The 27,759-nt window shown below is 50.3% G+C and overlaps 9 protein-coding genes across 9 annotated transcripts, besides 9 other annotated features; 4 read left to right on the plus strand and 5 right to left on the minus strand.

The window, feature by feature from the left end:
• Positions 1 to 571: 571 nt before the first annotated feature.
• ACLA_000890 (putative arginine transporter) lies at positions 572 to 2,330 on the minus strand (the record flags this gene model as incomplete). Its single annotated transcript, XM_001276103.1, has 2 exons — positions 572 to 2,049; positions 2,114 to 2,330. The coding sequence occupies 2 exons, from the start codon at positions 2,328 to 2,330 to the stop codon at positions 572 to 574; spliced, it is 1,695 nt and encodes a 564-aa protein (XP_001276104.1).
• Positions 2,331 to 3,786: 1,456 nt separating this feature from the next.
• Positions 3,787 to 3,815: a microsatellite.
• Positions 3,816 to 3,878: 63 nt separating this feature from the next.
• On the minus strand, positions 3,879 to 4,492 carry ACLA_000900 (MARVEL domain-containing protein; the record flags this gene model as incomplete). The annotated part of the gene is made up of 3 exons (XM_001276104.1): positions 3,879 to 3,993; positions 4,072 to 4,345; positions 4,408 to 4,492. 3 exons carry the CDS (start codon positions 4,490 to 4,492, stop codon positions 3,879 to 3,881), a joined length of 474 nt encoding a protein of 157 aa, XP_001276105.1.
• A 1,920-nt stretch (positions 4,493 to 6,412) lies between these two features.
• ACLA_000910 (O-acetylhomoserine aminocarboxypropyltransferase/cysteine synthase family protein) lies at positions 6,413 to 8,067 on the plus strand (the record flags this gene model as incomplete). The annotated part of the gene is made up of 6 exons (XM_001276105.1): positions 6,413 to 6,456; positions 6,526 to 6,580; positions 6,657 to 6,740; positions 6,813 to 7,172; positions 7,235 to 7,803; positions 7,875 to 8,067. 6 exons carry the CDS (start codon positions 6,413 to 6,415, stop codon positions 8,065 to 8,067), a joined length of 1,305 nt encoding a protein of 434 aa, XP_001276106.1.
• A 394-nt stretch (positions 8,068 to 8,461) lies between these two features.
• Positions 8,462 to 8,490: a microsatellite.
• Positions 8,466 to 8,489: a microsatellite.
• Positions 8,491 to 9,132: 642 nt separating the features above from the next.
• Positions 9,133 to 12,067, minus strand: ACLA_000920 (Nrd1 complex RNA-binding subunit; the record flags this gene model as incomplete). The annotated part of the gene is made up of 8 exons (XM_001276106.1): positions 9,133 to 9,437; positions 9,508 to 9,712; positions 9,768 to 9,936; positions 9,999 to 10,032; positions 10,095 to 11,138; positions 11,273 to 11,375; positions 11,622 to 11,867; positions 11,948 to 12,067. The coding sequence occupies 8 exons, from the start codon at positions 12,065 to 12,067 to the stop codon at positions 9,133 to 9,135; spliced, it is 2,226 nt and encodes a 741-aa protein (XP_001276107.1).
• A 770-nt stretch (positions 12,068 to 12,837) lies between these two features.
• Positions 12,838 to 12,865: a microsatellite.
• A 454-nt stretch (positions 12,866 to 13,319) lies between these two features.
• Positions 13,320 to 13,344: a microsatellite.
• Positions 13,320 to 13,345: a microsatellite.
• Positions 13,346 to 14,167: 822 nt separating this feature from the next.
• Positions 14,168 to 16,066, plus strand: cit1 (citrate (Si)-synthase CIT1; the record flags this gene model as incomplete). Its single annotated transcript, XM_001276107.1, has 8 exons — positions 14,168 to 14,287; positions 14,362 to 14,426; positions 14,506 to 14,590; positions 14,653 to 14,700; positions 14,761 to 14,821; positions 14,885 to 15,440; positions 15,518 to 15,818; positions 15,878 to 16,066. The coding sequence occupies 8 exons, from the start codon at positions 14,168 to 14,170 to the stop codon at positions 16,064 to 16,066; spliced, it is 1,425 nt and encodes a 474-aa protein (XP_001276108.1).
• Positions 16,067 to 17,595: 1,529 nt separating this feature from the next.
• ACLA_000940 (putative mitochondrial DNA replication protein (Yhm2)) lies at positions 17,596 to 19,016 on the plus strand (the record flags this gene model as incomplete). The annotated part of the gene is made up of 6 exons (XM_001276108.1): positions 17,596 to 17,674; positions 17,755 to 17,779; positions 17,861 to 17,879; positions 17,940 to 18,036; positions 18,109 to 18,781; positions 18,962 to 19,016. 6 exons carry the CDS (start codon positions 17,596 to 17,598, stop codon positions 19,014 to 19,016), a joined length of 948 nt encoding a protein of 315 aa, XP_001276109.1.
• Positions 19,017 to 19,963: 947 nt separating this feature from the next.
• On the minus strand, positions 19,964 to 21,577 carry ACLA_000950 (ubiquinol--cytochrome-c reductase subunit 2; the record flags this gene model as incomplete). Its single annotated transcript, XM_001276109.1, has 4 exons — positions 19,964 to 20,059; positions 20,128 to 20,987; positions 21,052 to 21,226; positions 21,326 to 21,577. 4 exons carry the CDS (start codon positions 21,575 to 21,577, stop codon positions 19,964 to 19,966), a joined length of 1,383 nt encoding a protein of 460 aa, XP_001276110.1.
• A 230-nt stretch (positions 21,578 to 21,807) lies between these two features.
• Positions 21,808 to 21,831: a microsatellite.
• A 209-nt stretch (positions 21,832 to 22,040) lies between these two features.
• On the plus strand, positions 22,041 to 24,166 carry ACLA_000960 (putative DNA directed RNA polymerase III subunit Rpc82; the record flags this gene model as incomplete). Its single annotated transcript, XM_001276110.1, has 4 exons — positions 22,041 to 22,052; positions 22,130 to 22,186; positions 22,261 to 23,088; positions 23,156 to 24,166. 4 exons carry the CDS (start codon positions 22,041 to 22,043, stop codon positions 24,164 to 24,166), a joined length of 1,908 nt encoding a protein of 635 aa, XP_001276111.1.
• Positions 24,167 to 24,871: 705 nt separating this feature from the next.
• ACLA_000970 (phosphate-sensing transcription factor PHO4) lies at positions 24,872 to 27,218 on the minus strand (the record flags this gene model as incomplete). The annotated part of the gene is made up of 3 exons (XM_001276111.1): positions 24,872 to 25,401; positions 25,472 to 26,510; positions 26,595 to 27,218. 3 exons carry the CDS (start codon positions 27,216 to 27,218, stop codon positions 24,872 to 24,874), a joined length of 2,193 nt encoding a protein of 730 aa, XP_001276112.1.
• A 478-nt stretch (positions 27,219 to 27,696) lies between these two features.
• Positions 27,697 to 27,725: a microsatellite.
• Positions 27,697 to 27,726: a microsatellite.
• The last annotated feature ends 33 nt before the right edge of the window (positions 27,727 to 27,759 follow it).

Below are 27,759 nucleotides of genomic sequence, written 5' to 3' on the forward strand. Positions count from 1 at the left end.
CCCCCCAAGGAATCTGCACATGACTGCATGTGAGCTTTCATGTGAAAAATGTCAATTCTGTCTGTTGAGGTGGATGGCACTGCTCAGCCACATCCACCACATCAAGCAAGGTGCATACAATTATCGTAGACATCGTGGCAAGAACAAAATGACGGGGTTTATATTTGCATAGTTGTTGAGATTCTCAAAGATATGGTAACTAGGTATTGCCTGTTACCACAACAAGAAGACAGTCCAGAAAAAGAAAAAGAAAAAAGCAACTCCCAACTCCGAGCCAAATGCGACACTAACAAAAAACACAAAATATATATAGATATGTATACTATACAAGAAGACATCCAGGGAGACACTGGGGTATCTTCCTAATCCCGCTGATGCTTCATCGCTCGTCTCCCAGCAGTCCCATGGTGCTCAAATCCACCATCAATCAACGCAACAACGCTGATGTCGCAACATTTCGTGCCTCATTGCCTGTACAGATTCTTCAACTCATGCACATGCACGCTGCAAAATCATGCCCGTTTTGAATAAAATAAAATAGCAGAGGACCGCGGGAATCCGAGGAGCCTCTCTAAGTAAAGATGGCGTTACCCACTTTCTTATACCACTTGGTGGGGGTGACAGTCTCCCACATCTCATTCTCCAAGGCGAGACGGCCAGTGTCGAGATCGGCGTCTTCTGGCCGTACAAACGCGGGCCGGAAAATGATCTTATGTCCCAGATAGAGCACAACGAACAGAATCAAACTCAGGTAGGCAATGAAGAAACTCGTGACACTGAAAGTTGGGATCCACGCCGTAAATCCTTGAGTGAAGATGATCAGGATGTTGAAGAACAATCCATAGTAGGCATAGAACGGCTGCCACAAAGCCTTGTACGGGAGGAGGTCACGGGAGACGTTACGAGCCTCCAAGGCTCGCATGAAGGCGATGTGACAAGCATTCAGGGACGCCCATGTGATGAAGCCTGCCACGCTTGAGATGTTGAGGAACCAGTTGAAAACAGTGCTACCGGCATTCGAAACATTCATAAATCCAAGCAGACCAAACGCCGAGGTGAATGCGACGCTGTAGTAGGGAACTCCTTTCTTGGTTGTTTCCTTGAACCACCGCGGCGCAAATCCTTCCTGAGCCAACCCGATCAGGATACGACTGCCACTGTAGACGTTGGAATTGGCGGCCGAAAGAACCACAGTCAACAGGACGGCATTGATGATGTCCGGGAGGACCTTCACGCCGGCTAACCGGGCAGCAATGACGAATGGCGAGGAGTTGGCATCATTCCCGCCCGTGAGGAGGTTGTTGTTGGTATAGGGCACCAACAGACCGATGAAGAAGATGGTAAGGACAAAGAAGAAGAGAATTCGGAAGAAGGTCTTGCGAATGGCCGATGGAACAGTCTTACGAGGGTTTTCTGTTTCACCTGCCGCAATACCAACCAGCTCGGTTCCTTGGTATGAGAATCCAGCCTGGATCAGGACGGCCCAGAAGCCGACAAACTTGGCTGTCGAGTCCGGGTGAACACCATCATAGGCGGCGAAGGGACCAGGATCAACCCAATAGTGGAATCCAATATAACCCTTGTCACCGGCGCCGGCATTGATACAGATGGCGAAGATCATGAATCCCACGACAGTGAGGACTTTGATGCTCGAGAACCAGAACTCCAACTCGCCGTAGAAACTCACGGGCAGGAAGTTGAACAAGGTGATCATCACCCAGAAAACCCCGATAAAGATCGCAATGTGGATATCCGAATTCCAGAACTGAATGATCAAGCCGGTTGCAGTCAGTTCCAGGGCGAAGGTGATGGCCCAGGAGAACCAGTAGATCCATCCCATTGCGAAACCAAGACTAGGGTCGATCAATCGGGTAGCGTATGCGGTGAAGGCACCGGGAATGGGCATATAGGTAGCGACTTCTCCCAGGGACGTCATGACCGAGTAGACGATTGACCCCACGAAGATGTATGCGATCAGAGCACCCACCGGGCCGGCGTGCGCGATCGCGGTACCGCTGCTGATGAAAAGACCTGTGCCGATAGTACCACCTACCGAGAGGGATTAGCATGGTGTTCTTGTAGAAGGGACCGCACGAAGTCAAGTCTTCCTCACCGATGGCAATCATCTGTAGATGTCTGCTCTTCAGCTTCCGCTTGAGGTCTGGCAGCGGATTGGACTCGCGGCTCGCCCCATGCTTCTCACAGTCGAAATCGTTCGATGCCGTAGGATCATTGTTGGCATAGACGTGGACAGACTCATCGTTGATCATCCTGCCCTTGCCCTCTACAGCCTTTGGGGCAGCTGTGACCTCAGGCTCGTCAGAGGCCATCGTCTCTTTCCGGCAATCCAAAGCTGGTCAGGGCTGGCTGGATGGAAGAAAGGACGGAATGAAAGATCCAGGTGGACTAGATAGAGGACGAGTGGAGATTCACGGTACAAGAGAGAAAGGAAAAAGAAGAGCAAAATTTAGGTGGGCAGAGAGAGTGCAAGAAGAGAGACTCCACTTGAGTAGATAACCAGTGATCCCAGCAATAATACTAAGTTTTTTTTTTTTTTTTTTTTTTTCTTCTTCTTCTCTCTCTCTTTCTTTTCCGTTTCCCGCAGTGGAGTAGTGAACCCAAATTGAACACACTGCGAAGCAACTTGGCTGGAGAGCGCTGGGCTTTTTATTGTGAAGACTGCGAGGGTCCGAGGGTGAGCAGACACACCGACGAGATAAAGCCAGGGCCAATGGCAAATTGAAGAAAATCTATTGATCATACAATGAGCATTTTGAAGCCAGTAGATAACTAGATATCTATCGATCTATCTACTACCTAATCAACTACCTAGTAGTAGTAGGTACTCACGGAGTACTTACTTGTTAGGTTGCTTACTTACATACATAGTAGTGGAGCGGAGTTGATGACTCCTCTTCTCTATCTGCGAGCGGGAAGACGATGTAACGCGATTGAAAAGTGGGAATCCATAGGGTGGATGCCTGGATGGCAACAGGCGAACAGAAAAAAAAAACGCTTCCTGGATGGCGAACATCCGGTAGTCGCAATCACCAATCAGCATCCATGAACGGGGATTTAAATTATTCTCGCAAACCCCAAAGACCGATACTGATAAGAGCTGGAATCCAAGCGGAGAACAGAAATTTTTTCTCGTAAAGACTTAGTTACATAGATACTCTAATCTAGGTATCTAGCCGCAAATAACCAGTGCGGTGGCGGAAGGTAGAAGAAGCTTGGTTCGCCTGCTGAAGGCAAGACCCAATGGCCGGCTTAGCTTAGCTAATCCTTCAGGCAGAGATTTCATCTTCATCTCGTGTCGGTCGGCGATATCGTTTTAAGATTGCAGGACTATCCATGGTCTCACAGATAATAATACCTCCCATTTTCAAGCCTTCTGTAGAGCATTTTTGAGAGTCATCTTTCTACAGAGTAATAAATAATAATAGACTATATCCTAAACCAAGTTCACTGGCAGTCCTACACTCCTACAGTCCTACTAGTTAGTTCCTTTGAGTGGATCAACAAAAGCCGCAATAATACTACCAAGGTAGTATCATATGGCCATTCCGCCACTGAGAATGAACTTCAACTACTCCGTAGTAGAATTCCAAACCAACCCCAGGCAGTAAGAAGGCTTATTAACATTATTGTCATCATTAATTTTGTCAACTCAAAAAGGGTATCCACAACACCAAAAAATCACAGAAAACAGAATGTAAATTTCCATCAGGAAGCAACACAGTCCGTTCAGATGACGTCATCATGCTCATTAGAATAGTTCCGCAGTCTCTCTCTCTCTCTCTCTTTCTTCTCTCGTCTGCACATTCATGTGAGATGTATGGGATCTCAGGGAACTACAGCTGCAATCAAACCCTGTTTTAGACTCCACTATGAACGGTGTTATGCGGGGCGGGTTTCGTACTGTTGGTGCTGTGGTTACCAGATCGCAAAGCCCCCAGAACTGCGACAACAGTCGTAGCAAGGAACAATGCCCTATTTCTGCAGTGTCAGTCCTAGCGACCTCGGATGAACTCTTGGAATTCCGAGAGTTTGGGAAAGAATAGAACGCACCACTCAAATGCCCCAAATACAGTTGCTGCTTGCAACGCGCGGCACCGACCCCAATGGCAGGCTTCTGAAGGAGGAAGCCAGACCCCCAATGCGACGAAGCCTGAAAACCAGAATATCATGGTAACAGCTTCAACGGCAGGGATCACAAAGCGATGAGCCAGTCTCGGGAAGAAAACGGGGGCCAACGCCAGATAGGGCACCGCAATGAAGGCCGTCCAGGCGCTGTTGAAGAGCATGAAATTGATAGTATCGCTCCAGCGGATCCAACTGACAGCTGCTTTGATGTTAGGGTCCGATGATATGGTTCTTGCACAGCGCAACGAAGAGGAGGCGTACCATATCCCGTCAATCCTAGAACGATGATTGCGAAGATGGCCTGAGCCACACGAACCGGATATATCCATGGGAAATTGGCAGCCATGATGGACAGCGAAAGGACTGGTGGATGAGAAAAAAGTTCAAATCACAAAAGTTCATATGCGCGAATCGTCTCGATTGAACACTGCAACACTTTTCCCACGGGATTTGGGAACGTCAAAACTAGAGTTCCAAAATGGAATTCGACGGCAATCAGCAAGGGCTTCCGATCGAAACAGAACCTCGAACATGTGAAGGTAGGAGAACGAAGGTCGATGCCGACTGGACAGTGGCTCGTCTTTAAACAGCACCGGGACAATCTCGGGTGGTGAAATCAAGGACGCTCTTTTCAGTCCTGATCATCATTACCTCGCCGAGCCATTGAGCGCTCTAGCTCGGCCGTCATCTTGTGACAGGGAAATGAAAATGGACAGGAACTGATGGTAGAAGACTTACCTTGGGGCGGGAAACTCTTGCCAAAAGTTGTTCAGGATACTGACTCCGGACGGATGATTTATTCGGTTGGTATTGATATATTGAGCAAGAATGAAGGACACACTGGCAAAGGATGGGGACCACCAGTCCCTGCGATTTAAATAAATAATGTTTAGTTGGCTTGGGGATAACAAACGTCACTTGCCCAAGCGTCCTTAATACTTCCGCCTAACTTGTACGCCGCTGAGCCTTGTGGTGAGTATTTTGGTCATTCTGATTGGCGAGTTTTTCTTGGTTTTCTAGCTAGCTGTCAGTTGTTGTGCAGAGTCCTACTACGGGTTATATTAGGCTTCAAATCAAGAAAGGACATTCTGACTATTCTCTTCTCTCCGATGGGGAAATGCTAGGTCATTGGGCGCTGATTGTCTTCTTTTTTTTTTGTACCTGTGATCATACAAACAATAGGTAAGGACCACCTTATGACGACAAGCGTCTCGGCAGCCAGCATGGGAGATCACCCTACTGCTACTCTTATTAATAATAATTATATGACTACAATAGCATCCAAGCCACAGATATCGAGAGAAAATCTGTCTATAAATAGTCTGTTAGTACTTATCTGGTACTTAGACGAAATGGATACTATGAAGAATTCGGGTATCATCTTGAATCCATGACAGGATCCATGGTTTGAGTTGTATGTGATTCCTCATGGCTCTAGTAGTTACTCCGTATATATACGTACCTACCAAGGGTATAATAGGCAACCCACCTAGACTATCTTGTCGAAGAGGATATCTTATGATCTGATGACCTTACGTGTCGAGGATTGGCGCATCAATGCTGGCATAAGGCCTGATCAAGAAATAGTGAGGATGGATATTAGAATAATGATGATATTAATGCGAGATATGAACCGTGCTGACTCATTGTCTTCCCCAGACTTTGTGGACATAATCGTGACCATGGAGTACTTACATAATCTTACCCCTCCATACTCCATATTCCGCCAATACTAGTAGTTTCCGACCCTCTCTCTCTCTCAACGCGACTATGCATAATGCAGCAACGTTTGGTGTTACCCTGACGACTCTTATATCTATGATCTTTGATCTGATCTTATCTTCCCCTTCCTACGCAGAGTCGGATCCCCTGCAATGGCTTATTTTTCTGTCAAGCATATCAGAAAGTTTTGCATGTAGTAGTAGACCAAAAGAATCAAACAGTGACTTCACAAATTCTGCCTCTCATAGTTCCCATTATTGATGCTTTCGCGTAATTCTGCTTTTCCCCCATATTTGCTTTTCCTTTTCCAGCTCCGATGTTCGTCCTTCAATCACGCCATCGCCGCTATTCCAACGATAGTTACGAAGTACAGATCTATATAGTTGAGGCTGTCACTGAACATTGCCCCCGCCTTGACTGTCTAAACCTCCTTTCTTCAGTGTGCTCTTATATCTTCCCCTCTATTCCACCTCTTAATTGTCGGTTGAACCATTCCTACCTTGACATTCCCCGAGAAACAGAGAGAGACAGAGAGACCAGCATCATGTCTCAGACACCCCACTTCGATACACTCCAACTTCATGCTGGGTAAGATATAGATCGATGAGCTGCTTTCTGTTCATTATGCATTTAGCTGTATTGACCAATTCTCCCAAGTCATGAACCAGATTCCGCCACCAATTCGCGTGCTGTGCCTATCTATGCCACAACTGTTGGCGACCCCCCCCCCCCCCCCCTTTTCTTTACCCCGTCATATATCCGACGCGTCCGCTAACAGCTATCCGCAGTCATATGTCTTCAATGACTCTGCACATGGCGCCAGGCTGTTTGGCCTGAAGGAATTCGGAAACATCTACAGTCGTATCATGAACGTGAGTGATTCCCGCACCGGTCAAATGGACCATCTAGCACACAGACACTGATCATCGTATATCCTACGCTAGCCGACTGTTGATGTTTTCGAGAAGCGTATTGCTGCCCTTGAAGGTGGCGTTGCAGCTGTCGCGGCCGCCTCTGGCCAAGCTGCTCAGTTCATGGCCATCGCCGCCCTTGCCCATGCCGGTGATAACATCGTAGCCACCTCCAACTTGTACGGTGGCACCTACAATCAATTGAAGGTTACCCTCCCTCGTCTGGGTATTACAACCAAGTTCGTTCAGGGAGATAAGCCTGAGGACATTGCCGCGGCCATCGATGATCGCACCAAGGCCGTCTACGTCGAAACCATTGGCAACCCCCGCTTCAACGTGCCTGACTTTGAGGCCATTGCCAAGGTCGCGCACGAGAAGGGAGTTCCCCTTGTGGTAAGTGTCTCACTTAGACTACCGGTTGAGGCATGTTACTCACTCTTTTCTGTCAATGTCAGGTTGATAACACTTTCGGTGCTGGAGGCTATTTCTTCCGTCCCATCGAGCACGGAGCCGACATTGTTGTACACAGTGCAACCAAGTGGATTGGTGGACATGGTACCACCGTTGCTGGTGTTGTTGTCGACAGCGGTAAATTTGACTGGGGCAAGCACGCCGACAGATTCCCTCAGTTCGTCGAACCATCGGAGGGCTATCACGGCTTGAAGTTCTGGGAGACCTTCGGACCTATTGCGTTCGCTATCCGTGTCCGTGTAGAGATTCTCCGTGATCTTGGATCGGCGCTGAACCCATTTGCCGCTCAGCAGCTCCTCCTTGGTATCGAAACGCTGAGTTTGCGTGCCGAACGCCATGCCAGCAATGCCATCGCTCTGGCCAACTGGCTGCAGAAGAACGAGAACGTCAGCTGGGTCTCATACCCCGGTTTGGAATCTCATCCTAGCCATGAGATTGCCAAGCGCTACTTGAAGCGCGGCTTCGGTGGCGTTCTGTCCTTTGGTGTCAAGGGAGGCGCGGCTGCCGGTAGTCAGGTCGTCGATAACTTCAAGCTGATTTCCAACCTCGCCAAGTAAGTGATATATTTTGGCTCAAGAGGAGCGACCCGCATTGGTGAACTGAGCTGACTGGAACTTGCTATAGTGTCGGAGATTCGAAGACCCTCGCCATCCACCCATGGTCCACCACCCACGAGCAGCTTACCGAGGAAGAGCGTATCGCCTCGGGTGTCACTGAGGATGCTATCCGTCTGTCGGTCGGCACCGAACACATTGATGACATCATTGCCGATTTCGAGCAGTCCTTCAAAGCCTCGGCTGCCGCGCTCTCGCAGTAGGGTGTCGTACCTTTCTCGATCCGCAACGGAGAAAATGAGGGACTGAAGGAGAAACAGGATGCATGATACAACTCAACTTATGATACCAAGCAATATCTATTTACGTTTTTTTTTTCGTTTCTTCGCTCAGAATCACTGTTTGTTGATTGGAATACACCGTCATGGAATAACAGTAAGAACCAAAAGATCTTGCTGCTATTCGATAATGGGATGTACATACGTTGCGATGTCAAAGATCTGGAATCTTGCATCGCCAAATCTACACAATGAACATACATTACCACAACCGAACTAGAAAGTTTCCCTTGCATATCGGAAGTCATTCAGCAGAGTAAAATAATTGAACTAGGATTGACATCAGAGGGGAATATGGAATCACAGGGGTGCAGTAATCAAAGAAAAAAAAAAAAAAAAAAAAAAAAAGGTCCCTGATATCAACAGCTTCAGTTGTAAAGCAGACCCAGCAACAAACGATCACAACACAGGGAGAAAGCCACCCAGGAAATCTCAACCAATTCGAAATCAAATCAAATGCAAGGCCATCACAGCAATGGAAGAAACTTGTGGTACAAGACAAGAGGAAGTAAGAGGACGAAGGGAAGTTCGAAAACCGCTAAGCCTTAATACAATCATTTTGAAAGGTTCTGATCCCAATTCCCAACGCATAACCACTGTCATATCAATGGCAAAGATCATATTGCCGTGCATCTGAATAAGCAGTGCATACAGATCATCGTGCACCCCCAGGGTCAATGTCCCATGCCTAATTGCGCATGTCTCAAGAAAGTCTTTGGTAAGGAAAACCGCAAACAGAAATCATGTTTCAGAAACCACCCTCGAAGATCAAAAAACTCCCGAATGAACCCTCCCCGATGAAGATTGTACATAGTAGAGAAGAAAAAGAAGATAGAGAAAGACGGAGGAAGAAAGCAAGGTGATATAATACGGACCGGTTGTTCGTATGGAGACATATGCTGGACACATGGCAAGGGAGATCCCATAGCACCGATGCGTTGGGAATTGCCAGGTCTGGAATATCCAGTGAAAGATATTTGATGCTCATCTTCATTGACCGGGAGGTGGTGGTTGACTCGATCCATTGGAAGGTCCAGCTTGCGCTCCACCCATCATGAAACCCGGGGGAAACATGGGCATTCCAGGAAACGAAAATCCAAACCCAGGCACCGCGGGCGGGACACCAACATTACTGGCAGTGGACGTATCACGCTCACCGTGGGAGCCGGGACCGCCGGGACCCATTCCAACTGTATGGCCATCGCGTTCGGGACGACGGAATCGATCTTGCTGAGTACGAGAGGACACTGGACCGCGTTTTCCTCCGGTATCCGTGGCAATTCGTCTACTGATGGCTGTTGGCAGACAGTCAGCCGAGAACTTGCGATATAGAGATAAAAGGAAGAAAAAATTCATCTTTCTTACCTTTCGATGAAACGCCTGCACCAATCTCGATGTCTGGTTCCTCAACCACCATGCCGGACTCGATGGGCCGACCACCGGTTCCGCCATATTCGGCGGTAAGCATCCATTTACGATCCGCTTCGGTGAGCCGCTCGATTGGGATAACACTGATGCCTGTCTGATAATCGCTGCAGTCACGCGGGCCAAATCCCACACCCCAACGAGTCTAAATTTGTCAGAGGTACGACCTACACAAGACGCAATGTGTCGAAATGACTTACTCTTAATTGCATGTCTCCCGATTTATATGATTCCATTCCCTCGCGGGCGCTGATGGCGTCCTGGCGACTAATCATCTTGATGAAGGCATGGCGTTTGTCGATGTTGACAATGCATGTTTGGACGATACCAAACTTGCCGAATAGAGAACGCAGGTGTGCTTCGGAGGATCTAAGAAATAGTTAGTAAACAGCCCATTGAAATGCTCCTGAGATCAGGTTGTCTAAACTTACGTGACACCGCCAACGAAAAGAGTTCGGCTCAGAACTGTTCGCATGTATGTTAGCAGATGAATTGGATGTTGTGCGTCGATAGATTGCCGTACGCACCTTTGATGTTTCCTTGTCCAATGGAGTAATCCCATTCAATAAACTTCGGTCCAGGAGGAGGCAGTGCGGGATCATTGCGAGGAGGTGAAGGAGAACGGCGTCTACGACCGGGAGGGCTGCGCTGGCGGTATTCGTTGCCACGTCGGTTGCGCATGTCACCTCGGCGACCAGGCGAATCCCCATGGTACTCTCCGTAAACAGGGCTGTCGCGGCGTCGTGGAGGAGACGGATCGCGACGCCGTTCCCATCCGGGAGACCGGGAGCGGCGACGATACTGGCCTGGAGGAGAGCGCATGTAATCACGGTCCCTCTCACGGTCCCGTTCAAAGTCACGTGATTGGGACTCTGGACGGGTACCCCAAGCAGTCGCAGTCGCAGTCGCGGTCTGACCCGGCAAATTGAAGCCGGGAACCTGCCCAGGGTTCAGACCGGTCATATTCGTGGGATTAGAGAGGCTGAGAATCTGCAGGGCAGTCGCCCACTGATCCTGGGGGATTCCTTGCGCCGCAAGCAGCTGCAGGAGCTGGAGCTGCTGCTGCAGGGCATCTGGCGCTAGACCAGGAGTTGCCTGAGTCGGAGCTGCAGTCGCCTGCGGAAGTAGCGCAGCCAATGGGTTTGCCGCGGCAGCCAAGGGGTTAGGGGGAGTCTGACTCTGGCTTTGCGGGGGTAACAACGCAGGGTTTTGAGCAAGACTACTCAAGGCCGCGAATGGCGCTGCCATGGCTCCAGCAGCATAAGGGTTTACACCAGTTTGTGCATTTTGAATTTGCGAAGCTGGATCTACAGACGATGCCACGGGTTGTGGAATTGGCCTCTGCGGGTTCAAGGCGCCTAGGGGATTAGCCGGTGCCGGTACCGCCGGCACTCCTGGGGCTGCTGTGTTCTGTTTTGCCATGTCCGCCAAAGCTTTCAAGATACTGGAAGTATCGGGAGCTGACTGGGCGGGAGTGGTCGAAGATGCGCCATTTGATGGCTGCTGCTGTGCACCTCCGATTGGAAGGTAGTTTGGCGCAGGTGATCCTTCTGGAGTGGTAGATTCAACGTCTAGAAGTAGAAATTAGATATCTGACAGAATAGCTGTTGGGTTTGTGATAACCCGCGTCTAAAACTATCTGATATGATAGAAATACGGCAGGCCCAATTTCTGTGTCGCAAGGGGTGCTGAAGGAGTAGCTTACTTTGTGGTGCTGGTGCATTCAACTTCTCTTTGAACGATGCAAGCATGGGTGCAGGAAACGTATAACCACGCTCCCAGATATCGACCAGCTTCTTGATTTTCTCCTATATGGTGAAAACATCAAATACGTAAGTGGGACTATTCGTCACGTAGCATAGCTGAAGTTTTTAAAGGGAAGAGTGACGGTTCTAAGCAGTGAGAAGGGGATACATCACAGGAATACGATGATTCGAGACCAAGCGAGGCTATCACGGGATACAAAAACGATCACCGCTGTATATCGCCTTCGGAACAGTCCACGAATCCTGTAATGGTTTGGTGATTATTCGCATTTTGCATCTAAAGCGTACCTTTTGATCTTCAGGAGCATTGTTTATGATATCGGTCATCAAAACAGGGAGCAGTTCTGTCACTCTGTTGACGCCAGCAGCGAAAGTTCCATCGGGAGCAGCACTACCAGATGGCTGGCCTGCTTTGCGCGCTGCTTCTACCCATTGTCGAGTTACAGAGTCTACGACATAGAGTACGCCCAACTTGTGTGTTCCTGGTGCTTTTTTGAAGTGTGTATAGATCTTCTGGATGAGGACGGATTCATTCTGTAAGAAGAAAGGCAAAGAGTTAGCTTACGATCCAGAAGTAGTGTTCATGCTGGGAAAAAATTCAGGGACTCTCATACCTGAACATTGGCTGTACAAAGCGATGTGATACTGTTGATCTTAGATCCGGAGACTCCTGGAGGCTTAAGAGCAAGCATAGACTGGAGATAGTTCTCCAACTCTGCTACAGCAGACGACATGGTTGAAGATCGCTGTTGAGACTCCAACGCTGTACGAAAGGAACACAGAGACCTAGGGTTTCTTGTGGTGTAAGACCGGAAGTCCTATCACTTTGAATGAGGATAGAATAGAGGAGTTTGGTGAAATTGGAACTCCAAACGCGAGATGTCTACTGGACAATCCAGTACAATAAGATATTGAGATGCTCTAGAATGATGGCGAGTTGCTGAGTCCTGCCCAACTTGAGCCGGGAGAAGTGTCTAGAGCGATTTTTTTCCTCTAGTGGTCGTGTCACTACAGACTCCACGAGCAAATGGCGACGAGCCTTCCGCCTACAGCTGGAACACAGCTAAGCAAGGTGTCCAGGGCTTTGCGACTCGCGAGTGAGTACTAGTACAGGGTACAGCCTAGAGAAAAGATGCAAAATAGAGGTAAGCTGAAAATGAGCGAAATATGATTTACGCTGTTCAGAACTGAATTCCAAAACAGCCGAAGGGTGGGAGGATGTTGATGACAGAAGAGAGGGATGTCAGATAAAGGAAGGAGAAAAAAGAAAGAGTAGGAAGTGAAGTCGGAGATCAGGTGATTGCGAAGAGGAGAAAACTTCAATCCTGCCGCGCTAGTCTTGGTCTGGAAAGCCAACTTTTCTTAGTGCCTGAGGCAGCAACTTTATGAGTCTTGGTCTTGGCACTAAGTCACATGATATCACGTGAATATTGTCACCCTTGTGAACAACTTAGCTACGAGTCTACGAGTACCTAGGTACCCAAGGCGGTAAATACTCCGTAGGGTACTCCGTACTCCGTACTCCGTAACTCCATCATTGTATCCAAAGTCTGACAGAAGTTACCGTTCGGTGAGTCGAATCAGGAATTTATGACTGTGAATAGTTAGGTAATGTGCACGAATAACTGTCCATGTATGCGTACGGAGTCCTGTAGGCTGTAGTAGATTGATAGTCTCCAGTAAATGATACATAAACCTAGCCGAAATTATATCCTACAATCAGATTTCATCAAACAACAACAATGATTAGAATTTTTTGCCATGGAAGAAGTTTCGAGTTCAACCACTAAATACTATGCGCACTCGACGAAGTAGAGCAAACCCATGCTAACTACAGAAGAGATATCTACCTTGTAGTCGAGTTAAAATTCTCTTCTCGCTCTGTGAAGCCTATCAATTACCTCATTGAGCCAGACACAGGCTCGGGGCCCCGAGTGGTGGCGTTGAACCGTGATGGCGAGTTCCCGACGTCACCAACTTTCAAGCTATTATTATTATTATTATTATTATTACTCCGTAGTCCGTACTGCCGCAAAGCACAAGATACCGATCAACCACATCACAAGCCGAGCTACCCACAAGGCATATGATATCTGATTGATGGTGATCGCAGACGACACATTGAAAAACCGTTCATCACTAACCCTGTACATACCCGGTATACTCCGTATTTTATAGATTATACCCCGTACTGAGGCGTCCGAAGTGTCCCAGCCGGGGCCTTGGCACTGGGATATTAACTACGGAGTATCTAGCTACTCCATATCCATATCTAGTAGTCCATAGGTAATCCGTTCTTTGTTCCGAATGACGGAATATGGCGGGTGAAGGTCTTCAAGTTCCAAGTAACCCATGTAGAGAAGGGAGAGTACTTACTACTGAGTAGGTAAGAATAATAACGACACTTACTATACGTGACCTAAATATGTTTCGGGACCATCATCGACATATCATACCTACTAAGGTAGTAGATACCTAGGTAGATAGTAGCTCGCCGAACAGAAGGGAACTGAGGGAGGAAAAAAAAAAAAAAAAGTTGGTTGGAACTCGGGATTCCGGCTGTGTTGCCCTGGTCTTAGCGTTACCGTACTGTGTACCCGACGTTGTTGTCATTGCCTCGCTCGTTGCCGGTTGTTACCGTATCAATCACGTACCGGTTGTACCGATACGGTCAGATGGAAAAAAAAGGGCCGCAAAAGAGCTTCTCCCTCAACATTCTGGACACCTCCCTTCTTTTTTATCTCTCCCCTTTCTACTCCAACGTCTCCCTGATATACCGTCTCTCCCTCCCATTCCTCATCAAACGGTCAACGTTCATAGTTGTTTGATTCGCAATGGCTTCCACACTCAGAATCGGAACTTTCACCCTTCGTTCCTCCTCCGTCGCTGCTAAGCCAGTCGTCCAGTCCGCTGCCTTCAATGGCTTGCGTTGCTACTCGACCGGCAAGGCCAAGGTTAGTGACTGTGTCTTCTCTATTCAATTGTCCTATGTAGTTTTGTCCTTGCTGACTCGACGTCATTGATCTAGTCCCTGAAGGAGACCTTTGCCGACAAGCTCCCCGAGGAGGTCGAGAAGGTTAAGAAGCTCAGAAAGTAGGCGCGCGACCTTCTCTTGTGATATCCTTCGTGAGTCGCATATAGCAAATACTGATTCGATTGTTGTTCTGAACAGGGAATATGGCAACAAGGTCATTGGCGAGGTCACCCTTGACCAGGTCTATGGCGGTGCCCGTGGCGTGAAGAGTCTTGTGTGGGAGGTGTGTTTAAACCATTTCGTCTTGGTGCGAGTCTTTGAACACGAGCTAACGCTAAAACCCAGGGCTCTGTCTTGGATTCCGAGGAGGGTATCCGTTTCAGAGGCTACACTGTAAGTTTTTCCTGCTACTTTCGATCTGTGCTGCGCTCCCACTCACTGCGAATTAAATAGATTCCCGAGTGCCAGAAGCTTCTTCCCAAGGCCCCCGGCGGCGAGGAGCCCCTCCCTGAAGGTATACTTCCATTCCTTTGACTGATAGATCCTTCAGTTGGACATTCAAGCTAACCGCGCCCAGGTCTCTTCTGGCTGCTTCTGACTGGCGAAATCCCCTCCGAGCAGCAGGTCCGCGCCCTGTCTGCCGAGTGGGCTGCTCGTTCCGATCTTCCCAAGTTCATCGAGGAGCTCATCGACCGCTGCCCCAGCACCCTTCACCCCATGGCTCAGTTCTCTCTGGCCGTTACTGCTCTCGAGCACGAGTCTGCCTTCGCCAAGGCCTACGCCAAGGGTATTAGCAAGAAGGACTACTGGAACTACACCTTCGAGGACTCGATGGACCTCATCGCCAAGCTCCCCACCATTGCCTCCAAGATCTACCGCAATGTCTTCAAGGATGGCAAGGTCGCTGCTATCCAGAAGGACAAGGATTATTCCTTCAACTTGGCCAACCAGCTCGGCTACGGTGAGAACAAGGACTTCGTTGAGCTCATGCGTCTCTACCTCACCATCCACTCCGACCACGAGGGTGGCAACGTCAGCGCCCACACTACCCACCTTGTTGGCAGTGCTCTGAGCTCCCCCATGCTCTCTCTCGCTGCTGGTCTCAATGGATTGGCTGGTCCTCTCCACGGATTGTAAGCATACTATTGAAATTCCCGAAAAAAGTTTTATGTCTCAAAGCTAACACTCATCTTTTTTTTCTCCCAAATAGGGCTAACCAGGAAGTGCTCAACTGGCTCACCAAGATGAAGAAGAGCATTGGTAACGATCTCAGCGACGGTGCCATCAAGGACTACCTGTGGTCCACCCTGAACGCCGGTCAGGTTGTTCCCGGTTACGGTCACGCCGTCCTTCGTAAGACCGATCCTCGCTATGTTTCCCAGCGCGAGTTCGCTCTTCGCAAGCTGCCCGATGACCCCATGTTCAAGCTGGTCAGCCAGGTCTACAAGATTGCCCCTGGTGTCCTGACCGAGCACGGCAAGACCAAGAACCCCTACCCCAACGTTGATGCTGTAAGTCCTCCCCATCCTCCTGCTCCCCTGGCGCCGGTGGTGAGCTGACCGATCTTTAGCACTCTGGTGTTCTCCTCCAGTACTACGGCTTGAACGAGGCCAACTACTACACCGTCCTGTTCGGTGTTTCCCGCGCCCTTGGTGTTCTGCCCCAGCTGATCATCGACCGTGCCCTCGGCGCCCCCATTGAGCGTCCCAAGAGTTTCAGCACTGAGGCCTATGCTAAGCTCGTCGGTGCTAAGCTGTAAATTTCTTTTTCTCCACCTTTTTCCCAGATGACATGAAGAAAAGCGGGCAGGGATTACCTTCGATTTATGACCAAGTAGAGCAATTTGTATTATTTTTTTTTTCTCTCCAACCGTTTGGTTATCCTAGACTGAACGCTGAGTGTGGAGGTTTTTTTGTTTGATTAATGTATGATAGCACTAGGTTCGCGTGGGCAGACATTGAATTTCAATTCACGTCAGTTCGAATCTATCAGAGAAGGAATCCCCAGATATACAACAATCGTAGGACTAACATTCTTCCAGGGAGAGAAACCCAGGCGAGAATCGAGCTGCAGGGATACCAGCAATAGTTCTATTTTTTGCAGCATACCTTCTCGATTTGTGTACCCATACAGTTGCGTGTGTCTTAGGGACGCAGTATGTATATCTACCTACTTATCAGCCACCTCAACGGTGTCTAATTGCAGGTGTAGAGAATGGCGTCTGGTCGATTCCGTCGGACTTCCTTGAAGGATTGTGATGAAGGTGGATCATGTATTGTCGATCTTATCAAGCCTGCAGAGTCCCGAGTAAAGGAATCGTCGGTTCGTCACTATCTTACTACACAGAAACACCGAGTCGCCCGATTGCCAGCCAGGGATGAACAGATACAGATAGACCATGCTCTTCAACTGCAGTGATGATTTGATGGAGATTGTTATCAATGTTGTTGATCATGACGGGAGCTGTTGGGGAGCGCCCGGTTTGCTCCGCTGGCTCCATTTGGGACCTCAACAGCCAATCTGCTGCCGAGAAGAGCGGCCGGGCTTCGGGCCAGATCACACCGCCGTCCCCCAATTGGTTTAGCGCACAATGTCTCCCCTGAGTCTTCCCGATGTAGTTTAGCGTTTCCCCAATTTGATGCGATTGGGAAGTCCCAGGAAGCGGACGCCTGAGGAATCAGGCCACCATTTTGCCAATTCCAGCCTGAGGCCCTTCCCTCCAGGCTCAGTTTGTTACGGATGTCGTTTCTCTTTGAGGGGGTAAAACACTACAAGTGATCGGAAAAAGGAAACACAGGGCTCCAGAACCGGAGACCGACAGCGGGAAGCTAACTGACTGCTAGTATTGCAGCTTGCTAGCTTCGTTGGGTGAGGGCGTTGACCATCAGTCATCACGTACTACGAAGTACAGTGTAGGATTCATACTCCAGAGCAACAGACTTGAGCTGTCGATTATTGAACTGCTTCCCTCCCTCTCCCCCTTTCCTGCTACTTTATAACGTCGTTGGATTCCCGCTGCTCTTCCTCTTTTTTTTCTTCTTCTCTTCTTCATCAATTTCCATCGTTGTTTATCCGCTACCCCAAACTCCACCGCCCAATACCACATACCTCAACCTCCCCTGTCCTCTCTCCATTCGTGTTTCCGAATCGACGGAGCTCCCCTGTTCTAGTCGGCCTTTGAACGATCCAATAATAAACGGCTCTCCGCTCCCTGTGATCCCTTAAAGGCGACGAAGCCCCCCTACATCCCTTGGTCAGGGCCCCTTTCAGCGCTCCCCAAGGTCAGAAATGTCAGCCATTACTGCTGAGAAGGCCCCTACGGGCTCTACTCTCGAGAAGAAGCCTGTCAAGTTCAGCAATCTACTGCGTACGTGTCACAAGCTCCTGGTTCCAGATGCATCCTCTCTATTCATCATAACCCAAATCCTAATCGAGATGGAACAACAGTTGGTGCAGGATTGAACATGTTCGAGTAAGTTTCGCCCCTCACCGCTATCTTATGCATCGCCGGAATCGCAATTTGGGATGAGACTAATGATGGGTAACATTATAGGGTCACCACTTTGGGACAGGTATGCTACATTGATTGTTTTTGGAGGAGTCTCGAAATCTCCTTGCTAATGATCTCGTAGCCGCTGGAAGTGATCAAGACGACCATGGCTGCCAACCGGGGCGACAGCTTCGCCGGCGCTATGGCTCGGATATGGGGTCGTGGCGGGATCCTCGGTTGTAAGTGTCCCTTTTACCCGCGTTCCGATATTGTGGGGTAGAAACACGGACTAACGTGGGATGATCCCACAGATTATCAAGGTCTCATTCCCTGGGCCTGGATTGAGGCCTCCACCAAAGGTGCTGTCCTTCTGTTCGTCGCGTCCGATGCGGAATTCCGTGCGAAGCGGCTCGGTGCCTCTGACATCCTGGCCGGTATGGCCGGAGGTATGGCGGGTGGTGTTGCACAGGCTTATGCGACCATGGGTTTCTGCACCTGCATGAAGACCGTGGAGATTACTAAACACAAGATGGCTGCTGAGGGCGTCAAGCCCCAGAGCACATTCGCGACCTTCATGGATATCTATCGTAAGGAGGGCATTCGGGGAATCAACCGTGGAGTCAACGCTGTGGCTATTCGCCAGACTACGAACTGGGGTTCCCGCTTTGGTCTCTCGCGTCTGGCAGAAAGCGCTATCCGGAAGGTGACCAACAAGGACGAGAGCCAGAAGCTCAGTGCCATCGAGAAGGTCATTGCCTCCGGCCTAGGTGGTGGTCTCTCCGCATGGAACCAGCCTATTGAGGTCATTCGGGTGGAGATGCAAAGCAAGACTGAGGATCCCAACCGCCCTAAGAACCTCACTGTAGGCAAGACCTTCAAGTACATCTACGAGACAAACGGCATCAAGGGCCTCTACCGTGGTGTTGCTCCTCGTGTCGGCCTTGGAATTTGGCAGACCGTCTGCATGGTGGCTCTTGGTGACATGTAAGTTGCAATACCTTCCTCTCGCACCCTTACTCATATCTGCTTCCACTTTCCCCTGTCCCTCATTTCCCTGTCTGGGATTGCATGTCTTGATTATTGGCTCCCTCCCCTCTCCGTTCTCCATGTGATGCCGAGGAGCAAAACCGGGCTAACTTGTGGGTCTCCGTTGCACCGAAATAGGGCCAAGGAAGCAGTCGAAAAACTGACAGGTGACAAAGTCACCGCTAAGCACTAGAGAAGGTTTGAAACACCCTTCTACTATGCACGGTCTGTATTGCGAGCGGCAGAATGTATTATTGAGATACACCATTTGTTAATTCTGGTATGGACGTGCTCGGAATGACCGATGGTTCTAGCTGATCAATTGTTGGCTACTCGGCTTCCTTGCACGGTTCTTGTTTCACATGTGCTCTCGAGCCATGTCCATCTCATTTGTTGAAAGCAAATAATAAATAGATTCTATAGATAACAGGTTCTCCAGGGAGACATCGGGGTAGAACATCATGATCACCTATAACCTTCCGTGCAGGAGTTCATCGCTTTTCAGTATGTAAACTCATCCAGCGCATGTAATTTCTTCTGTCAGTTGAGGAAACGAACAATCTCATCGTTGGATATGCTGTAGATTTGTCACGATTGTAGGCCGGGGACGACAAAATATAGGCTCACCCTGCGGTCGGACATATATTTATATATCTCTCGCTTTGAAGCCGAGCTACCTAGGTGTGTCCATCGACAACGACGCTATCTCTGTGATCGAGGTTCCTAATGAAAATTTCTGCTGCATACAGAGACCCTTACACCAGTCTTGAATCACCTTATGGATACTAACTAGCAATTATCATCAGGATCTGTAGATGCGAGCACATCCTGGAAAGCTTCTTCTGGTTATGAAGTCACAACAGGGATGGAACCTTGATTATCTATGTGCAATAGGAAGCGAACCTGAAAAGCCATATCCCGAGTTTCCAGACCTTCACCCAGACGAAAGCATATCAGAGGCCCGTATGATGTACAATCTTGCTACCAGGGAATCGTGTGAGAATAAGATACAGATTGTATTACAGTCACACAACTACAACCACGTCACAAAGGAAAATTATCTGCGAAGATCGATCTAGACACATGAGAATGGGAGGGGGACGCTTTTTCCAAGTCAGTCTAACATGTAATGTATACATTTTAAATGGTCAGACCCAGAGTCTCGGCGTAGTGGAGCTGCCAGATGTCTCCAACAGTACCAACGGAAGCCTTGCTGGAGAGGAACGACTTGGCGGCCTAGATAGTAAGACGAGGGTTAGCTCGAGATAGTTCAACATGTTGGGATATTGCGGGCGGGAACTCACCTCCTTGACCTGGGCCTCGGTGACGCTGTCGAAGCTCTGAGCGACCTCACCAATCTGGTAGGGCTTGCTGCCGTTGATCAGAGCAGAGCCAGTGGCCTCAAGACCGGTCTCGAGGGTCTGGGCAGACTCAAGAGCACGGAACTTGGCCAGAGCAATGGCCTTCTTGATGTCTTCGCTGGCGACCTCACCCGCGGCCGTCTTCTTGAGAGCGTCGACGACGTTCTTGCTGGCAGCCGCAACCTGATCGGCCTTGCCAGTGAGGGAGATGGTGAACAGACCGGCGTCGGAGTAGGCGTTGTTCTTGGTCGAGACGTGGACTCCGGAGAAGCCCTGGGTGGCCTTGGCGAGAAGAGAGAAGCCAGGAGTCCATTTGATAGAAGACTCGCCACCGAGGAGAGTAGCGAGAACGGAGATCTCGGGCTTGTAGCCCGAGGTGCCGAAGGCGCTCGAGCCAGGGAAGGCAATCACAACGGCATTGCCGGCCTTAGAGGCGATACGCTGCTCACCACCGTGGTACTTGGTGGCAGTGTTGGGGTGCAAGTTGGTCAGGCCGGAGCTGGAGCTGCTGGGGAGCTCCTTGAAGAACTCACCAACCCACTTGGACACCTCGGCGGAGTTGGAACCGCTGCCAACGATGGCAATGTTGGATTTGGCATAGGCCTCCTTGGCAAACTCGGCAATGGCCTCCGCGGTGAAGTACTGCTCGAAGGGACCGGTGGTGGCAGGAGTGATGTGCTCACCCAGACCGCGGTGGAAAGCGACGGAATGGGCAGCGTCGGCGGCAATAGCCTCAGGGTTAGCGGCGAGGGCCTGCTGTCTGTATCTGAGGAGGGGGAGGATGAGCTCCTTCAACTCATGGCCTGATCGTTGAAGTTAGTGTAAACACCCGACCAGGCAGTGCTGACCACCCGCCATTGAACATACCAGTGTACTTTGTCTGGGAAGCAACCTCCGCCAAAAGCTCAGCGAAGTAAGGAAGGTCTTTCGAGAGGAACTTGGCCTGGAGAACAACGTTCTCACGCGAATGTGTCGAGGAAACTTCACCGCCCAGCAGTTCAACCTCTCTGGTGATCCGCAACGCCGACCGTTTGAGTGTGGACTATCAATTGAGGATATAACATGTCAGAAACCATTTCATTTCATGCGGCTGGAGCCAGATGTATCAGAAAGGAGATGTGGCAGGGCCATGACAACGAACCTGGAAAGCGTAGAATTTGAGAGCATCGGAAAAGGCAGGGAGGGGCTGGTAACGGGAACCGGCCTTTGCAACCAAAGCCAGGGTGCTGGTAGGGCCCGCAACTTCTCTGTTGGCGACCTTGACGCCAGCAGACTCGAGGACATCGTACTGGAGGCCGGGAGTCACAGCAGAGGCCATGCTGCGACGGCTGCTGGCACTGGCAGCAGAGAGCGCACGGGGCGCATTTCGGCTGAGGGAAGACCGCGACAGCATTATTGCATGTGCGGAATATCGAACGAGGAGAGAGGCGACGTAGAAAGCCGGTAGGCTCGACAGCAATTGGGAGGGTGGAGAGGGGAGGAGAGCTCAAGAAGGCTGGCTGGCTGTTGATGGACGGGTAGGAAACGATGTCTGAAAAGCTTCAAGATGCCGGCGTCTTGATTACTCGGTTTCTGATTGGTTGAAATGTCGAAAGCGGACAGATTCGGCTGCTGCTTGTCGTGTCAGGTGATATCAGGTGATATCAGGGCACGTGAATTTTTTGGAGGGTATGCGATAAGAGAAAAGTGACTGGGACAGGAGGGTTCTAGAGGGGTATGATCAACCAGTGATTTTCTTTCAATTTGTTCCCGAGCAGTTCTAGCGCTTGAATACATCCTCATGTCACCATCTCGGTGACGCTGACTCTCCCTTCTAGAGAAATCCGAACTGGCAGATTCTCTGGAAGTCTCGAAAAATGGCCTCCCAAGTATGCGACAGACTCGATCAGTCCCGGTTTATGTTCTCTTTTTGTCAGAACAGCTGCTAATAGGGGTTCTGGAATAGTATGCTGCAGAGCTCTGTGCGCTCTTGGTGGAAGACAATTTTGGGGAGCTCTTTGCGGTACGTTCTTGGGTTACGAGGATCTTGATGGGTTACTCAGTGAAATTGACCTCTGGCTCTTTCTCAAACATCAGCGTATCTTCTCGACTCTGACGCGCTATGATCGACTCAATTTGCCCCGTCTTAAGTTCCACTCTGGGCTCTCAAATCGCCAGCTTCTTCCGGCGCTCGCGGCTATGATCCAGCAGCATCTCGTTTACCACTACACATCCTATGACGACGGTGTCACATACTACGAAGCGAATCTCCAATCTGCATACTACCTCGTTCGGGCTGGGAAGATCCTCGAATTTGTGGAGGAACGACTGGGAAAGTATGCGGCGACCGTCATGTCGAGCATTATGTATCTTGGCCATGCGCAAGTGAGCCACCTGGAAAATTTGCCAGAACTGCAGCCAGAGCAGTCTCATACCAATGGCGTTGATAAAGAGCATGACGAAGTCGACGGAGACGAAGAACAACCAAATGGACTCAGTGGGGATCATTCTGACCAACAACCAGCGCTTCTCCATCCAACATTGAAAGTGCTAGCGGCTCATGGCTATATAATTCGTGTCCGAGAGGCACAATTTCAGAGCCATGCGGATAATATCCTTGACGCTGAGCGTGTCTTGAAGTCGAGGCCGGAGATCAAGGCCATGAAGGGCAAGCGAATGGAGGAGGCGGTCATCGAAGGAACGCTCGAGCTGCTCAAGGAGAGGACGGATGGAGATTTGACGCGTGGTTTGATGGTTCAAGGGGTTCCGAGAGGTGCCAAGCGTAAACATGGTTCGAAAAGTGCTGATGCGCCCAACAAAAAGGCTCGCGTGGATTTTGCCAGTGTCGATGAGGATGATGAGCAGGATGAGGAGGAGAATGAGTGGTCGGATGATGAGATGGGTTACGATACTACTCCCATGGAGGTGAGCTCTTCTATCACAAGATATAAACGGCGAGGGATGAAGAGCTAACGAAGGGTGTGTCACCCAGTCCGGGCTGGTCGTTCGAGTCAATTATAACAAGCTTGATGTCGCACTACGAAACTGTCGCTTTATCCAAATAGCCGAACAAGATGCGTCGCCTGCGACAGCCGAAGTGTACGAGTGCCTCCTTCGACGAATTGAGTATCAGACCCACCAATGCCGTGACACGGTTGAGATACCTCGCGAAGGAGAAGAAGGAGAGCAATACTCTGTTCCGATTGCTCTTAGTGCGGTAGCCGAGGATGTCGATCCACGACTCGACCTCTCGGGATCTATTGGACCCATGGAGATCTCGCAACCGGATAATCGACGCGGGAAACGGCCGCTGGAAGACGACGTCAATGGAACAAATCACGAAGGGGCGAACGGACTGTCGTCCGGAGGTAACCGTACCTTTGAGGTTGACCAGCACCTCTGTCTTTTGGCGCAACCCCCACATAACCTCACGTCGAAACGCATAGTCTCGGGCCTCATCACCTGGACGGTAGAGTTTCGACATCTTGCGCGCAAGCTGCGCCATCTCGAATTGGAGCGGATGATCGAGGCTCGGTACGGCGATGTCGCGCTGCGGGTGGTTCGGGTGCTCCACGCCAAGGGCAAACTAGACGAGAAGCGACTTCAGGAGATCAGTCTCCTCCCATTCAAAGACCTGCGACAGGTTCTGGCCAGCATGCAAGCCGGCGGATTCGTTGACCTGCAGGAAGTGCCCAGGGATGCACAGCGCCAGCCCTCGCGCACCATCTACCTTTGGTACTACGATCCCGACCGGATCTGCAACAGCGTGCTGCAAGACACATACAAGGCCATGTCAAGGTGTTTCCAGCGCCTGAGGTTCGAACGCAACCGACTCAAGGAGTTTTTGGAAAAGACGGAGCGGAGCGATGTCAAGGGCAACGAAGAACGGTACCTCTCCGAAGGAGAATTGGCGCTCCTGCAGCAGTGGAAGGCCAAGGAGGCCTTACTGATCGGGGAAGTGGCACGCCTGGATGAGATGGTTGCTGTGATGAGAGACTATTGAGCTAGGGTCCTGAAGGAGCGTGTAATGAGAGATGAAAATGGAAAAGTTAGTTCTGCATAGCATATATCAATTGCATCTGATCAGCCAGTTCAAACACTCAAAAGGTATTGGAGAATTCTATGGCCACAGGAGATGAACTGTAGTCCTTTTTTCAGATCAGACTATGTATACGTTGATGGAGACCCAGCTGACTTTGTACACCCTACTCTTCATTTAGGAATACAAAGAATGGTAAGATGAGTCTAGATACACAAAAAGGGAATATTACATGAACCTTGTGGAATGGCCAATTTGGCAGGGAAGATAATGCCACACGGCAATCCTACTCGGCCCCAAGAGCAACAATAGAGATGAAGCAGCACGCACAAAGGAGCCTCAAGCTGGAGGAAAGAAACCAATGATTCGGGGTGAAAAAAAGAAAAAAACCACTGACGCCTGGTAACCTTCGAGACCGGCGCACGCACCAAGACAGAAGCAGAAGCCATCCTGAACACCCCTTGAAAGATGGACAAATTCAAAAACCTCATGGTAGGATCACTATACAGTCGGTTTTGCTGTTCAAGTTATTGCAAACTCCAAGTCTATCCAAATCCATTGTATTACGAGTAAAACCTGCTTCGTAAACCGTATCACGTAAAGATCGTTCCACTGGTGCAAAGCGATTCTGTGAAGAGACCTCTCAAGTCGCTAGCTTCCGTCACAGACTCATGCCGATCCATTTGTCTCCGAAGTGACATTGGCGCTCTCGGGGAGAGGGGAATTATGCGTGCACTTGGTCTCTGATGTGGCTACCTCGACTGTTTTGCTGTTCGCGTCTTTCATGGAGCCAATCTCACCAAGTCGGGCCTCCGCAGCGACCAGCTTTCCCTTCGTTGCTTCCAGCTCCTGCTTCAAGGTTTTGATGTAATCGATGGCTAGCTCCACAGTACTGGCTTTGCTGATTGCCTGCGCTCCTGCTTTATCCTTCTCCTTCTCCTTTTCGCTCTTGGATGCGCTTTCTTTGGCATGCTTCATCTGAATGAACGCGGACGGGATGAGGGACTCGATCTCCTTCAGGGCGTTATTGATTCTGTTTCTGCGACCTTGCTCTGCCAACTTGTGGTTTGTCCGCTTCGAACTAAGGTTTTCGGCCAAGGTTTCGGGGTAGGAGACACCGGGAAGGAGAGTGCCGTCCAATATATGTTGGTAGTTAGACTTGGATGCCAGATACAAAGCCGACGTCTCACTTGAGATTCCTATTTGAGACACTATTAGTCTGTGGGCTCCTGAACCGGTAGTGCATACAAATAAAACATGGATGCTCACCTTCTCCCCGCACTAGGGGCTGGATGCTGGGGCTAATCTTCGGCCGCAGGTTAGGACTAGCATGGGTCGAGCTGAAACTCTGTCGCTTTCTCGCCATGGGACCAAGCTTAGGAGTGTCCGATTTCCTGGCTATGGGCCCGCTGGGAGAAGGCATGGCCACTGTGCGCGGGCTTGGCGCGATTGAGCTTGAATTTCGGTCGACAATGGAAGCTGATTTGGGCTCCACAGATGGGGTAAGACTTTCCGAGGTGAGAGGGGTGGCGGATCCGTTGGAAATTGTGGTATCAATGCGGGAAATTTGGGGCCGAGAGAATTGCGACGCAGGGGCGGCCGCTTCTGGGAGAACAACATCCTCCATGATGTCGTCGTATGATTCCGACGAAACAAGCCTCGCCTGGCCCGTGAAATGACCGGTATGATCTTCGTGGGGCTGCGAGCGTTGAAGGCGCATTAGCATCGCAGGAGTTGCGGGGGCGCTGGTTCGCGACTGGTCGGCTTGCGGCATCATGGCGGGAGACTTCCGCGCCGGAGGAAGAGCAGGTGGAGGCATCAACGGTTCCGATAGGGGCTCTGGGGAGACAGAATCTTGCTCGGAGCTCTCGTTGCTGCTCTGGCGTAGACCACTCACACCATGCGGCAGTATCCTAGACGACCCCTGATCATGGCTCAGCCCATTCAGTACCTCGTCGGAATTGAGATTCAACATCGACTTCTTCCGTGTCTGCGGACGCACAGATGGCGACTGTTGTTTTTTGGCTCGCAAAGAAAAGCTTTTGGTGGTCGACGGCCGGCGACGGTGCTTCCTCATAAGGCCAGGGGATGATGGTGTCGAAGCGCCGGGAAGGGCATCGACCGGGGAGTGTAGGAAACCGACTTCGGACACGGACTGGAACGGATAGCCATTGCCATTGGAGTTCTGGGCCTCGAGAGCGGGAGACGTGAGGGGCGTGAAGTATTCACCGGGCACGGTGTACTCCGGCAGTCGAAATTGGGTTTCCAACGGTGTCATAGCGGGGGAGACAAGGGGAGTGTACAGTGCCTATGTGGAAGCGGGTGCATGCATTAGCCTGTGTGCCCCGAGGGTGCCATGAAACCGGGACATCCTGGATGGATAGTAGCTCACCTGTTCTTCGTTGATGCGAGCATATTGGTCATAGATCTCCCGATTGTCATCCACCTGGGACGGATACCGGGCAGCATTGCCCTGGAGCTCGATACTGTTCGGCGTAGGAGGGATGATCGCTTGACCGTGGGCCATGTATTGCTGCGAGGTGGGCTGTCCCGGGTGAACATGATGATGCGACTGCTTCTGCGACGGATGCTGGGGTTGTTGGAAGACCTGGGACTGCGCCACTCCCTGGTTGTAGAAGGCCGGGGTTACGGGGGCACTGGTGTAGGACACGGGCATTTGACCCTGGGAATGACTCGGTTGGCCATGGTTGGAGAGATCGATGGAGAAGTCATCCATGATGCGATGGTTGTAGGAGGACGAGGCGTGAGAGCCGGGAATGCCATCGGTATCCATGCGCACCAGCTGTTCCTGATCAGCGGTAGAGGTCGACAGCATCGGCACCGAGGTTGGAAGAGAACGAGGAGGTTGTCGCTCGGCTGGTCCGTGCCCATCTAGATCGGGGAAATGCATGCCAAATTCCAGAAAATTCGTAAATTCATCTTCGCTGGAGGCTGCCGCCATGAGGGACTGTTCCTGGAGAGGTCCAGGCCATGTCATCGAGTGATCATGATCCATGGTGGGACAGGCGATTTATTGACTCGTTTTGCAGATGGTCTATGTGGATTTCGCATTCGCACTCGCTTTTCTAGAGAATAGTTCCGTCGACAGGCAGCGGATAGAGGACTGATCAATGCAAGTAGAAAATGAATCAGGCTATCCACCAGACCGTGAGACTTGGGGGGGGGGAGGGGGGAACCAAGCAGAAGACACGAGGCCGAATCGCAATGGGATCGGGCAAGAGGAGAGCAGAAGGCAGAATTCGGTTCCGGCGGGCGGCAAATCAAGAAGCAGCACAACTCAACAAGACAAACTGACCAACATGATGCGAAGAGTAGATAGATACGAGAGAGAAGAGAAAAAGAGCGAAAGAGAGAGGAAGTTGGAACAAGAGAGACAGGAGACAGGGATGTGGGGGTGGACCAAGAATCGACTCGATAATCGAGAAGCGAAGCTAACAGAAGAGAAACCGCAGTAGTAGAACAGCGATCGGGTTAAAAAAAAAAAAAAAAAAAAAAAAAAAAAAGAGGACAGGAGACTCTCTCTACTGGGGTATGGA

The sequence above is a fragment of the Aspergillus clavatus genome, genomic scaffold, assembly GCF_000002715.2.
Source record: "Aspergillus clavatus NRRL 1 1099423829750 genomic scaffold, whole genome shotgun sequence".
NCBI classification, from domain to species: domain Eukaryota; kingdom Fungi; phylum Ascomycota; class Eurotiomycetes; order Eurotiales; family Aspergillaceae; genus Aspergillus; species Aspergillus clavatus.